Source organism: Dromiciops gliroides, chromosome 2 (assembly GCF_019393635.1).
Source record: "Dromiciops gliroides isolate mDroGli1 chromosome 2, mDroGli1.pri, whole genome shotgun sequence".
NCBI lineage: Eukaryota > Metazoa > Chordata > Mammalia > Microbiotheria > Microbiotheriidae > Dromiciops > Dromiciops gliroides.
The window spans coordinates 191298917-191313710 of record NC_057862.1 but is presented as its reverse complement, the minus strand read 5'-3'; the positions used below and the strand labels follow the sequence as shown (position 1 = coordinate 191313710).

The 14794-nt window shown below is 36.0% G+C and overlaps 1 protein-coding gene across 1 annotated transcript in view; it reads right to left on the bottom strand.

Annotated features, from left to right (window-relative positions):
- KNL1 (kinetochore scaffold 1) overlaps positions 1–14794 on the bottom strand; it is a 98512-nt gene that overhangs the window by 60942 nt on the left and 22776 nt on the right. Inside the window, exons 6-8 of the mRNA XM_043980556.1 lie at positions 3548–3600; positions 3259–3292; positions 408–445 (exon numbers count right to left, since the gene is read on the bottom strand). Coding sequence (XP_043836491.1) covers positions 408–445; positions 3259–3292; positions 3548–3600 — 125 coding nt within the window. The remainder of the gene's footprint in view (positions 1–407; positions 446–3258; positions 3293–3547; positions 3601–14794) is intronic.

Sequence of the window (14794 nt, the reverse complement as noted above, 5' to 3'; positions counted from 1 at the left end):
TGTTTATTACAAAGTTAGATCTAAAAAAACTGGAATGGTGAAAGTCACAGTGTGGAAGGGATAACTGTAAAATTTGTGACACAACAGACTTTGAGTATCCTTTTGGCTTCTTTGTTAGGAATCTTGCCATCTAATATAATTAACTGGTATTATTTTTCAATTTATGCATGTATAAAAAACCCTACAGGTTAAACATATACCTTCAAAATTTTCTTTTGACAGCTTAACTGTGCATACTGAATTAATAGCTGGCTATCATTAATGTCCTTGCTTACACATCATACTGAATATAAGGAGCAAGAAGGTTCTCAAAATAATACTTCATCCCAATACCTCAAGGTTCTTTTACATCTAATATCCCCAGATAAACAGTTATATGGCAAGGAAGTCTACTTTTTCATACTCACCAATGATAGCACATTGATTATCTTCTGGTCTTTTAATTCTAAAAATTAAATAAAAGCAACTTTATTATTTACACTTCATAAAAATATTTATACAAAATTATAACTTGTTTTAAAAGTTAAGAGCATAAATTGAGCCAGTAAAAAAAAAAACCTTCCTGTAATACATACAGTATGCACATATGCATGGATGGATGTAACAGACACAAATGTACATATACGCATGTGTATGCACACATATTTGGGGGGGGGGCAATGAGGGTTAAGTGACTTGCCCAGAGTCACACAGCTAGTAAGTGTCAAGTGTCTGAGGCCCAAATTGAACTCAGGTCCTCCTGAATCCAGGGCTGGTGCTTTATCCACTGCGCCACCTAGCTTCCTGCACATATATTTTTTTATGTACACACATATTCTCTACATTTTCCTTGGAAGACTCATCTATTATTGGCAGTTACAGGATATAGTATATGATTAAATAAAATTTTTGTTACAGTGAACCATTAAATTTCTACTATATTTACTGACCATGGAAAGGGAATGAAAGGAACCTAAGTTGATGCTGACTGTTTATTTCAAAAGTAGAATACATTTTAAAAACAAATTATACATGCTTTCCTTTTATTCAATTTGGGTAATCTCTTCCAGATTTAACTCTACTTTATCTTATAGATATTGAAATGAAATGAAATGTCCACTTCATATTATTGGCATGTGTATGGGTGTGTCTCCTGATAACTCAATTCAGATTTAAATAGCAGGTGGAATTTAGATTAATACTTTCAGTCAACTGTATAAAGGTCCATCTGAAGACAATCATGTACAAAAGTAACCTAGATCCCAGATTGTTTCAACAATGATACCTGAAGTACACTGCTTGTATCAAATTACTGTAATTTGAACTTTAAAAACATCAGACTGGGGCAGCTAGGTGGCAGAGTGGATAGAGTACCAACCCTGGAGTCAGGAGTACCAGAGTTCAAAATCCAGCCTCAGACACTTAACACTTACTAGCTGTGTGACCCCAATTGACTCACTAAAACAAACAAACAAACATCAGACCAACAGGAATTCTCTCAAACATGTTTAAATGCAGTTTATTTTAGACAATCTACATAACTTTTTAAAAACCAATCTCCAAAAAATTTAAGGTTAAAAAAATTCAGTTCAAAGTTTGTCCAGGTCTTGGTGTTGCATAGGTGACAAAAAGCAGAAGGTTATTATCCAAAAAGGTGATCCAAAGTAGTCAGTTAAATTTGTTTTTATTTCTCCATTCTACACCATCCTTAAAGAAAATCAAAACTGAATCACCCCATTCTCATAGAAGTCTAATAAATCTACCATGCCACCTGGATTCATGTTTTTGCCCATACTAACAGGTTTGGATATTAGCAAGGATGTGTTGAATTGGTTCTGTAACTCCCATCAAAAAATGTTTTATTCTTTCTGGCTTCTGCTCTTCAAGTGTGCCTTTGATTGATTTCATATAATTTTTATATGCTTTTTGTAGGAGTTTTTTGTGAAGTTCGTTTTTTATTGATGGTGACTCATTACCATGTCAACTTGAATGATTACAGTAGCTTCTGTTCCTTCACCCTCAAGACCTTCAGTAGAAGCATCTTTATCCAAAAGTGAATCATCAATATTACCCTCTGTCCAACTGGCCATCTTCCTTTCCACCCCCAGACTTGAAATGACTGAGATCCCTAGCATCTTGGAGATGTTGGAAAAGATCTATCTCATCATGGCAAATGAGGTCTCAGTAGACCATCACGGCAGTAGATGGAGGAAAAATAGTAGTATTTAGAGCACTATAGGGGCCCAGAGTTCAGTGTGTCTGTGAAGCAGGCTGAGATTGTAGTTGGGGGTGGAGAAGCCAGGTAGAGAAGCCAGAATATACTTTTTGGTTTTTTTGTTTTAGCAAGGCAATTGGGGTTAAGTGACTTGCCCAGGGTCACACAGCTAGTAAGTGTTAAGTGTTAGAGGCTGGATTTGAACTTAGGTACTTCTGACTCCAGGGCTGGTGCTCTATCCACTGCGCCACCTAGCTGCCCCTCAGAATACACTTTTGATAGCCATCAGGCAACATTTCTTAAATTTTAAAATGGAACATCCAGCAAAGAAAATTTAGGATTTATCACTATTCCAATCATGTGAATCCTATGCATTTTCCTACCTCTTATTTTTTTGTTTGTTTGTTTTTGGTTTTTGGTGGGGCAGTGAGGGTTAAGTGACTTGCCCAGGGTCACACAGCTAGTAAGTGTCAAGTGTCTAACCCGGATTTGAACTCAGGTACTCCTGAATCCAGGGTCAGTGCTTTATCAACTGCACCACTTAGCTGCCCCTCCTACCTTTTATTAAGAGTAAAATATTTTAAACTTTACTTCATAGATCTAATTTGCTCAATCCTGTAAAGGAAACAGTTCTTTTTCTTTTCAGATTAATCTTGAGGTACTACAACAAATGGGAAATGTTTTATACTCTAAATCAGTAAGTTTTCCTTAAATATTTCCTTTTTCTGTCATATGGGAGAATATTATTTGGTAAGAGTAGGGAGTGATTACTGGGAAGTTAAAAATAAAAATATTTTAATAAAATATTTTAAATGAATGCCGAATACACTGAGAAGGTATAAAAAATATAAAAGATTACTTGTGTTTATCCTTTGGATGAAATTTTACTGGAATTTCATTTACTGGAATTTTTAAGTCTTAAATTTTTATTGATCTCAAAGTTGAACTACTTTAAAAAGAAGCCAAATCAAAGTTAAATTTGATAGAAACTAGGAAGTAATATACTTTTATTTGTATAACATGCACCAGAAACTCTTAGAAGCAGCAAAATGTTTTTCACTTACTCTTTAAATGGAATTTTTTCTCCTACAGCTTTTCCTAAAAATAAACCAGAAAATACAATGTGTTAAGGGATGGATTAATAAAGAAATAAGAAAAATTGCATAAGAATATTCATACAAAGAAGAAAAGCACTCTGGCAGAGGCCAAGTTGGACCTTACTTATAGAGCTTCATTAACTTTATACAATTTCTTAGACATTCACAACTACTTAAGCAGAGAGAAGGAAAGCTAATTCAGGAAAGGTTAGCCTAATTTGGGTTTTGTAAATTAAACAAATAACAACATAGTCACCTGTATTTTTTGGCTCTTCCTTAACTTCTGTAGGAATTTCTGTCTGGAATACTCTGGAAGAACCAATAAAGGTTTTAATGAAAATCTGTAGATTTCAAATGAAGAATGCTTTAATTTTATATTCTAGTTTGACTAAATCAAGACTAATGGTTTTGATTTTTGTCCTATTGTATATTGTCCATAAGCTGAAAAAGCTAAAAGAATTTCATTTGTCACAATACAATACATTTCAAATACATCACTTAAATTTGCTAATGTGGTCTAATGAACTACCAGTTAATTGAATTGCATTTGAATTGCCAGTTCAATGACATGATATACTTCTCATCAGAGACAGGAGCCTGTTTTAATGAATACCATTCAGTTTTGTAAAAATGCATTTGTGTATACACACACACACACACACACACACGGACAATGGGGGGGGGGGTTTAGAGGGCTGATCTGGGGAAGATTGCAGGACTCTGCTGGCTTTGGACAGAGGGCCAATGTGATGCCCAGGTGTGTGACTAGATGTGGTCCCAGGATGTGGGTGTCGGCAAAGAGTGAGCACAGGTTGGTGAGTGTGATCACAGAGGTATGGGGGCCCTTTTGGGTGTGGTCAGTTATAGGAGAGTGGATTCCCTGGTTTTTGTTTGAGGGCAAAGGGGTGAGCTGAAACTTGGAGCTATGAGAGGGACCATAGGGAGTACCCTGGTCAAGCTCAGGAGCAGACAGGAGTACCTGAGGCCAGGCCCCCCAGACAGAGCTCAGAAAACAACGCCAAAAGCCTGAAGCTTGAGAGATTATCACAAATGCCTCAGAATTAGAACCTGACTCAAACACAAAGTTAATAGCTAAGAAATAAGCCACTTTAAAAAATGAATAAGCAAAAGAGAAAGAATCCAACCATTGACATCAACTATAGTGATAGAGAAGAACTGAGTTCAAACTCAGAGGAAGATAGTGAAGTCAAAACAGTTACTTCTACATCAATGAAAAATGTAAAATGGTCACAAGTCCAAAGAGAGTTCTTGGAAGAGCTTTAAAAGGAGTTTAAAAATCAAATGAGGGGCAGCTAGGTGGCGCAGTGGATAAAGCACCAGCCCTGGATTCAGGAGGACCGGAGTTCAAATCTGGCCTCAGACACTTGACACTTAACTAGTTGTGTGACCTTGGGCAAGTCACTTAACCCTCACTGCCCTGGAAAAAAAAAATCAAATAAGAGAGGTTTAGAAAAAATTACGGGAATAAAGAATAATGTAAGAAAATGATTCAAAGAAAGTCAACCAAGTGGAAAAGGAGATCCAAAAACTTACAGAAGAAAATAGCTCCTTAAAAATTAGAATTGGGGAAGGGGAAGCTAATTACTTCATCAGGAAATAATAAAACAAAATCAAAAGAATGAAAAAATAGAAAAGGACATGAAACATTTCATTAGAAAAATAACTGACTTGTAAAACAGATCAAGGAGAGACAATTTAAGAATTGTTGAACTACCTGAAAGTTATGATCACAACAAGAAACTAGATACTATACTTGATTTATTAAGGAAAATTGACCTTAAGTTTTAGAATGAGAGTAAAATAGAAATTGAAAAAATCCACTGATCAATGTATGAAAGAGATCCTAAAATTACAGCTAAGTTTCAAAGTTTTCATGTCAGGGAGAAAATGCTATAAGCAACTAGAAAGAAACAATTGAAATACTGTGGAGCTACAGTCAGGGTAACATAAGACTCAGAAGTTTCTATATTAAAAGACCTAAGGACACAGAACATGATATTCCAAAGAGCAAAGGAGCTATGTTTATAATCAAAAATAACTTAACCAGCAAAGCTGAGTATGATCTGGAATTTAAAAAAAAAAAGGATATTTAATGAATTAAAGGACTTTGAGGCATTTGTGAGGAAAAGACCAGAAGTAAATGGAAAAATATGACCTACAAAAATAAGGAGAAACATAAGATGGTAAACATGGAAGACCGACTATACGGGATTTAATAAGGTCAAATTTTTACTTCTTCTAGGGGAAAATGTTATTTGTAACTCTTAATAATGTTATCATTACCAGGGTAGTTTGAAGGTACAGACATAGATTAGGGTTCAGTTGAGTATGATGGGATGATGCTAAAAAGCAACATTTGTAGGGAGAGGTAAAATGGAGTAATCAGCTCATACAAATGAGGCATGAAAGGAAGAACTATCACCGTGGAGAGCAGAAAAAGGTGGAAAGCTGGTAGTGCTAGAACTTCATTCTCATCTGAACTGAGTTAAAGAGGGAACATGTAAGAAGGGTATAAAAATCTAACCTACAGGGAAATAGGAGAGTGAGGGAATAGGATAAGGGAAGGGAGGAGACTTCTTTGAAGAGCATGCAGATTAAGAAATAAAACGGCAAAGGTGTAAAATAAGGGTAGGACTCTTAGAAGGGCATGTAGATCAGGAAATAGGAGGGTAAGGGAAGAGGATAAGGGAGTATTCTTAGTAGGGTGAGTAGATTAAGGAATAGGAGGACAAGGGGGAAAGAATCTTAGAAGGGGTACAGATTAGGGAGACAGTGATCAGGAGTAGATTAGACTTCTGAGGAGGGACAGGGCAAAAAGAAAGGAAGAGAAGTATAAACAGTGGGGAAAAATAAGGATAGAAGGAAATACATAACTAGCAATTATAACTTGGAATGTGAATGTGATGAACTCACCCATAATATGGAAATGATGGCAGAATGGATTAAAAAACAGAATCTGACAATATGTTGTTTACAAGAAATACATTTTAAAATGAGATACACATAGAGTAAAATTAAAGGGCTGGAGGAGAATTTATTATGCTTCAGCTGATGTTTGAAAAAAAGAAGGGGTAGCAATCATGATCTCAAAGTTAAAGCAAAAATATTAAATAAAAATTTTTAAAAGTAAGCAGGGAAACTACATTTAGTTAAAAGGTACCATAGATGATGAAGTAACATCAATACTAAACATATATGCACCAAATGCTATAGCATCCAAATTTATAAAGGAAAAGCTAAATGAATTATAGGTAGAAATAGATAGCAAAAACATAACAGTTGGGGATGTCAACTTTCCCCCTCTCAGGACTAAATAAATCTAACCAAAAAATAAATAAGAGGTCAAGGAGATGAACAGAATCCTAGATAAGCTAGATACAACAGACATTTGGAGAGAATTGAAAGGGAGTAGAAAGGAATATACCTTTTTCTTAGTAATACCTTTACAAAAATTGACCATATATTAGGGCATAAAAACCTTATAGTCAGATGCAGAAAAACATAAATATTAAATGCATCATTTACAGATAACAATGCAATAAAATTATATTTAATAAGGGATCAGGGAAATATTAAAAATTAATTGGAGACTAAATAACCTAATTTTAAAGAATGGGGTGGGTTAAACAAGTCATAGAAACAATAAATAATTTTATTAAAGAGAATGATAATAATGAGACAACATGCCAAAACATATAAGAGGAAAAGTCATGTTCCTAAAGGCTTACATAAATAAAATGGGGGAGGGGGGGGTTGGAAATCAGACCAATGAATTGGGAATGCAATTTAAAAAAAACCCAAAAACCTAGAAAAAGAACAAATTTAAAATTAAACATCAAATTGGAAATCCTGAAAATTAAAGGTAAGATTAATAAAACAATGTAAGAAAACCATTGAATTGATAAATAAAACTAGAAGTTAGTTGTGAGAAAAAAACAGTAAAATAGATAAAGCATTGGTTAATATGATTTTTTTTTTTTTTTTGCGGGGCAGTGGGGGTTAAGTGACTTGCCCACGGTCACACAGCTAGTAAGTGTCAAGTGTCTGAGGCCGGATTTGAACTCAGGAACTCCTGAATCCAGGGCCGGTGCTTTATCCACTGCGCCACCTAGCCGCCCCCGGTTAATATGATTTTTAAAAAGAGAGAAGAAAACCAAATTAATAGTATCAAAAATGAAAAGGGTAACTATACCAGAAAGGAAGATGAAATCAAAGCAATCATTGATTAGGAGTTATTTTGCCCAACAATTTAACTGAAGTGGAAGAATATTTACAAAAATATAAACTGTCCAGATTAACAGAAGAGGAAATGGGCTATCTAAAAAGCAAAAAGCATCAAGATCAGATGGATTTACAAGTAATTTCTACCCAATGTTTAAAGATCAACTAATTCCAATATTAAATTATTTGGAATAATAGGCAAAAGAGTAGTCCTACCAAATTCCTTTTATGAAACAAGAGGTACCATAGGTGCTCATGTTTAAACCACAAGGAGAAAAAAAAGGAAAAAATTATAGACCTAAATAAAATACTAGCTAGGAAACTATAGCAATATATCATAAAGTTTCTACATTGTGACCAAGTGGTATTTATACCAGGAATGCAGAGCTGGTTCAATATAAGGAAAACTATTAATACAATTGATTATGTCAATAACAAAAGAAACAAAATTCATGATTATATCAATAGATATAATCTTTTGACAAAATGCAATACTCAAATACACTTGAATACAGAGATATAAATGGATTTTTCCTTAAATGATAAGAAGTATCTACCTAAAGCCATCAGCAAACATTATCTGTAATGGGAATAAGCTGGAAGCCTTCCCAATAGGATTAGGGGTAAAGTAAGGATACCCATTATCACAACTATTTAATATTGTACGAGAAATGCTAGCAACAACAGTAAGAGAATTGAAGGAATCAGAATAGGCAATGAGGAAATAAAACTATCTCTTTTTGCAGATGATATGATGGTAGTTGGAAAATCCTAGAGAATCATCTAAAAAACTAGTTGAAACAATTAATTTTAGCAAAGTAGTAGAATATAAAATAAACCCACATAAATTGTCAGCATTTCTATATATCACCAATAAAATTATGCAAGAAGAGATAATAAGAGACACCCCATGTAAAATAACCATAGAAAGCATAAAATACCTGGGAGTAGACCTGCCAAGACAAACCCAGGAATTACATGAACATATATAAAACACTTATACAAATAAAGTCAGATTTAAATAACTGGAGAAATATTAATTGCTCATGGGTAGGTAGAGTCAATATAATAAAAATGACAAAATTACCTATCTATTTATTCAATGCCATCCCAATTAAATTACAAAAAAAATAACAAAATTAATTTGGAAGAACAAAAGGTCAAAAATAGCAAAGGAATTAATACAAAAAAAAAATAAAGGAAGGAGGGTTTAGCAGTACCAGATCTTAACCTATATAATAAGGCAGTGATTAAAACTATCTGATAATGGTTAAGAAATAGAAAGGTGGAGCAGTGGAACAGAGTGGACATACAATACACAGTAGAAATGACTATATAACCTTGTGTTTGACAAATATAAAGATGTAAGTTTGTGGGATAAGAACTTAGTATTTGGTAAAAATTTTTGGGAAAACTGGAAAACACTGGCAGAAATTACACTAATATCTTACATCATTTACCAAGATAAAATCAAGATGGATATATGATCTAGACATAAAGGGATATACCATAAGTAAATTAGAAGAACATGGGACACATTACCTATAAAACTTATGGACAGAAGATTTTATGAATAAAAAAAGATAGTATTGTAAGATGTAAAATGGATCATTTTGATTACATTAAAAGGTTTCGCACAAATAACAAAATTATAAGGAGAGCAGAAAAATGGGGGGGGAATATTATAGACAATTTCTCAGATAAAGATCTCATACCTCAAATATGTAGAGAACTTAGTCAAACTTAGAAGAATATGAAATCATTCCCCAATTGATAAATGATCAAAGAATATGAATAGGCAGCTTTGTGATGAAGAAATCAAAGTTTTAAAAAATGCTCTAAGTCACTGTTGATTAGAGAAGTGCAAATTAAAACAACTTTTGAGATATCATCTCACACCTATCAAACTGGCTAAAATGATTGACAGGGAAAATGACAAATGTTGAAGGGAATATAGAAAAATTGAGACACTAATACATTGTTGTGTACTGTGAACTGATCCAAGCATTTTGGAGAACACTCTTGAATTATGCCCAATTATAAACCTGTGCATATACCCTTTGATTAAGAAAAACCACTATTAGGTCTGTTTCCCAAGGTGATCAGAGAAAAAAGGAAAAGAACCTATACGTTGTAAAATATTTATAGCAGCTCTCTTTGTGGTGGCAAAGAACTGGAAATTGAGGAGATGCCCATCATTTGGAGAATGGTCAAATAAACTGTGTAATATAATTGTAATGGAATACTACTGTGCTATAAGAAATGATGAGCAAGTTAATTTTACAAAAACCTGGAACAACTTGCATGAAATAATGAAGAGTGAAATGAACACACCCAAGAGAACATTGTATACAATAACAGCAATATTATTTGAAGAACTGTGCATGACTAAGTTATTCTGAGTATTATACTCAAATCAGCTACAAAGGACCTATGAAGGAAGATGCTATCCACCTATAAAGAGCTGATAAATACAAGCTTTCATAGTATGGTGCAGAACTTAAAATGCAACAAAAATAAATAAATAAAACCTAATAAATAAATGTGAAGCAAGTAAAAAATAGTTGTATGTAATGGACAGAATGCTGAACTGAGAATGAGGAAAATCAGAGTTAAAATTATTCTTCAGAAACTAACTACTTGACCCTGGGCAAGTCTTTTCTAAGCCTCAGTTTCCTCATCTATGAAATGGGAATGATAGCACCTATGTCACAGGGTTGTTTTGGGGACAAATGAAATAATGTAAAGCAATTTGTAAAACTCAAAAGCTTTATACAGACACACATACATTTACTGTTATCGGAGAGAAAAATCAATATAGGTTCAAAGTATCTGAACCAAGAAGCAGTAGACCAGGAATTAGATCTCGTCTATAAAACTGGGGTATTTAAACTACATGAATTTCAAATTCCCTTACAAATCTAAGATTTCCAGTTTGGCTGGGATGGTACTGGTTTTTGACAATCGATTGGATCAACAATCCATTTGGTCTTATATGTTCCTTACTGCAAAGCAGATTGGAACCTAAGGGGCTACCTTCCCTATACCAGTTTGATGGGTGTGTTCCAGGCTCCTAATTTATTTAAAATATTCATGCATATGTGATCCACAGTTGTCCATAATAGATAAAAAGACTTCTCCACTTCTACCTCTCCTCCACTCAGTTCATCCAGCTCAGTCCCATACCTCTCCAGTACTTATCTTCTTCTACCTTCCCTTTGCACTATGCCTTCTGTAAATCTCTTCCTTTCAATGTTTTTCTATCTTTTTCTAATCACGGAAATGTGGCTCTGCAGATAGAAAGGCCTGGAGATCCTAAGGGTTCATCAGTGGGTTGGATAGCAAGGCCTGGGGTTATTAGATTACATTAGTTACTCAGGTCACAGTGCTTGAAGTTCTGCAGGGAGCAGAGGCAGGGCAGATGATAAGCATAGTGTTCCCCCATGTCACTAGAAGGAAAAGAATTGGTGACTCTCATTGCCTGTGTGATCAGTCAAACAGGATCATGAAGTCAATATATTCCTGGCACCCACTGTTATTCCAGACACATTCTCTGCCATGATCATGATGCAGCTTCTCCTTTGAGGGTCACTCTACCCATCTATATCATCCCATTCGGATACCTGTTGCAATATACCAGCCTATTCCTTCTTTTTTCAAGAAATTCATTACCTGATTCATAGTCTTCATCTCTTAACCTCAACCCTTGCAATCATTCTTGGGAGCCACAATATATACACTGATTTACCAGTAAAGACCATGACCTTCTAGCTCATCAACTTTCTCAACTTCCATGATGTGTACCTTCACTCCACCCTTAGTCATCTCAAGATCTCTCTCATAATCACTTAAAACTGTGTCACCTCTATAATGTTACATTTTGAAATTCCTCTCATCATAATTTCCTGTCATTCCATCTCTTCTCAGCCTCCTTACCAGTGAACTATTCTTTGCCCTCAATGACTTCCATTCACTCTACCCTTCCCTGTTCTCCCAGTCCAGCACCTTTGCTTTGGCCTCAATTCCCTCCCTTCAGTCTTAACCTTTCGCCAATAGTTTCTTATATTTTCCATACTTGAATCCCTTTCCCCCTTGGTCTACTTCTATTCACCTCCTGCTAATCCTTAACCGTGGGTCACTTTCATTATGTGTCTAATTTCCTATTCCTGAGCTTGTTGAATGTTGACTAGGTCCATTAGAAATTCATACTATCCCATCTCAACCAGATCCTCACCGCTGTCCCCTGAATGACTCTATGATATTCCCTATAGCAACTGTTCCAAAAACTCTCTTCTCAAGCCCCTGACACTATCCCCCATCCTGCTCTCTCAGTAGATAACCTGCATCTTTGAGGAAATAAGGCCATGTGTCCTTAGCTTGCTCATCTCTCTGATTTCATACCTCAAAACCTACCTACATCTTTACCCTGTCATCTCTTCCTTTGCTTCAGTCTCTAATAATGAAGCTGCATTTCTCCTTGCCCAGGTCAACCCTTGTATCTGTGCCCTGGATCCCATTCATTCCCATAATCTTTGGGTGGGGCAGAAGGGGACTCATGTTTAGGAGTGGCAAGTCTATGATGAACTAGTAAAAGAGTGAGAAGCAGCAATCACCCCTTCTCCCCCAGGCCTTATCTTGGGGCACTCTTTCTATTCTCTCTTCTGATGATCTAGTCTCTCTTCTGATGATGATCTCATCAGCTCCTATAAATTCAATTATCATCTCTGCACAAATGACTCCTGAAACTACATAGCCCCAGTCATAATTTCTCTCTTGACTTCAAGTTCTAGATTACTAACAACCTCCTAGATATCTTTCCTGGATTTCCCCTTGGTATCTTAAATTCAGGGTCTAAAATAGAACTAATAATCTCCTCCTTTAAATCTGTTTTTCCAGAACCCATGAAGGACAGGCATGGGAAAACTTCCCATTAGGAGCACACATACCCTGGCAGGGGCCTCCAGAACCTATAGTCCTGCTTGACTGATCACACAGCTTAGAGGCAATGAGTAATCTGAGTTACTAATGTAACCTGTGTAACTAATGTAGTGACCTGAGTAACTAATGTAGTCTAATAACCCCCAGGCCTTGCTATCCAACCCACTGCTGAACCCTTAGGATCTCCAGGTCTTTCCATCTGCACAACTTTCTTTTATGTATTCTCTCTCCCAATTAAAGTAAAAGGTCTTTGAGAAGGAACTATTTCATCTTTTCTATTTTTATGCACAATGCTTGGAACTGATAGCCTTGAAGTGTCTTCTAGGTCTTTTTAAATTTAATTTTCTGGAGGTTGGAAGCAGGGGAAATGGCTTTTTTCTGTTTATTAAATGATTAAGTTACACTGGGAGGGAATAAACATTTATATAGTACCTATTATAACCAGTATCACAAGTTTTTTTTTTTTTTAAACAAATATATCATTTGACCCTCACATATGTGAACTCGGGTCTTTCTGACTCCACGCCCAGCACTTATCCACTGTGCCACCAGCAAATTAGACAGTAGACCCCAAATGGTTATGTTATATAAGCTGTAAAGTTTTAAATTTTACAATTTGAGACAGAAAGGAATTTTTCTAGTTACTTCAAGGAAACTTTCACTTAAACTTCAGTGACCAAAATGCATTAAAACCCATGAAACTTGTAGGTGGCTTTCTTAGGTAATCCAGTCTCTGGGAGGAAGTAGTATATATTCTTGCACTGGTCAATTACAGTAGTATTGCAGACAAATTTCTTCTTAAAAGTTTTTGCTAATTTTTATCATAATCAGAAAACTCATGAAGAGTAATGAGGGACTTCCTATAGTTTAATTCTCCTTTACCAAGCTGCTGACTCTTTTTTCATGTTTTTCTTGCATCACTCTTACTTCTCCTCTCAATTTTTCCTCTACTTCTCTTGATTTTAAAAATTGTTTTAGAGTTCTTCCATGGCCTAAGACTAATTCATATCTTTCTTTGAGGCTTTGGATGTAGCAGTTTTGACTTTGTTGTCTTCTTCTGATTTTGTGTTTTGAACTTCCCTGTCACCATAGTAACTTTCTATAGTCAGGATCTTTTTCTGCTGTCTGTTCATTTTTCTATTTTATTCCTTGACTTTTAACTCTATGCTCAAGTGGGGCTCTGCTTCCAGAGTGGAGAGGGCACTGTCCCAAATTTCAGGTTTTCTGTGCAGCTGTTTTCAGAGATAATTCTGGGGGGTGTATAAGTTTTCAGTACCTCCAAGGTATTATGATCTAGGGAAAGATGTTTACTACTCTCCTGGCCTATACTCTGATCTGTGAGTAACCCCAATGACTCTTTTCTTCCCTGAAAATGTGATGAGGGTCCCAGCTCCCCTGTGGTTGCAAGCTCTGGTATACTGGTGTTCCTTCTTGTCCTGGCACTGAAACCCAGCTCCAAGTATTGGCAATGCAACAGAATCCTGTCCCAAGTGCCAACAAAGGAATCCCTCTGATCAGCTGTCTGACCCCCTTAATACCTATGGGCTAAGAGGTCTGGAAACCACCACTGCTGCCAATGACTCAGTCACCTAAAGTCACAAGGGCTCTACTGCTGGTTTGCTGAGATGTGGCCTGTGCTGGCCTGCACTCCACTCTCACCCCAATGCAACAGACCTTTCTTGCCAACCGTCTAAGTTGTTTTGGGCTAGAAAATTGTTTCACCCTGTTCTTTTGTGGGTTTTGCTGCTCCACAACTTATTTTCAGGATTTAAATTTGTTTGGAGGGGTTTTGGGGAGAACTCAGGCAAGTCCCTGTCTTTTCTTTCCCGTCTTGGCTCTGCCATCCTTTTGTTTAATTCTTTTTTTTTTTTTTAAAGTGAGGCAATTGGGGTTAAGTGACTTGCCCAGGGTCACACAGCTAGTAAGTGTTAAGTGTCTGAGGCCAGATTTGAACTCAGGTACTCCTGACTCCAGGGCCAGTGCTCTATCCACTGCGCCACCTAGCTGCCCCCTTTTGTTTAATTCTTATATAGCTATAATCCTCAGTCCCACCAAGTAGCAGGTTATCACCCATATTATTGTCAGCAAAAGAATTGAAAGAGTCCTGAGGTTCTGGATGGTAGCCATTTAATATAATTCCTTTTCCTTAGTGGAAAACAGCCTGTCTTCACAGGGAGCAGGAGAAGGTATATGGTGGAGAGGGAGTGATGGGAAGTGACGAGGCTCAATGGACAGGCTTCTGAGTAGTGTTTGGTACTGTATAAGTGTTTAATAAATACCCATATATATTCATTCATTCATCCATTTATCTATCTATCCATCC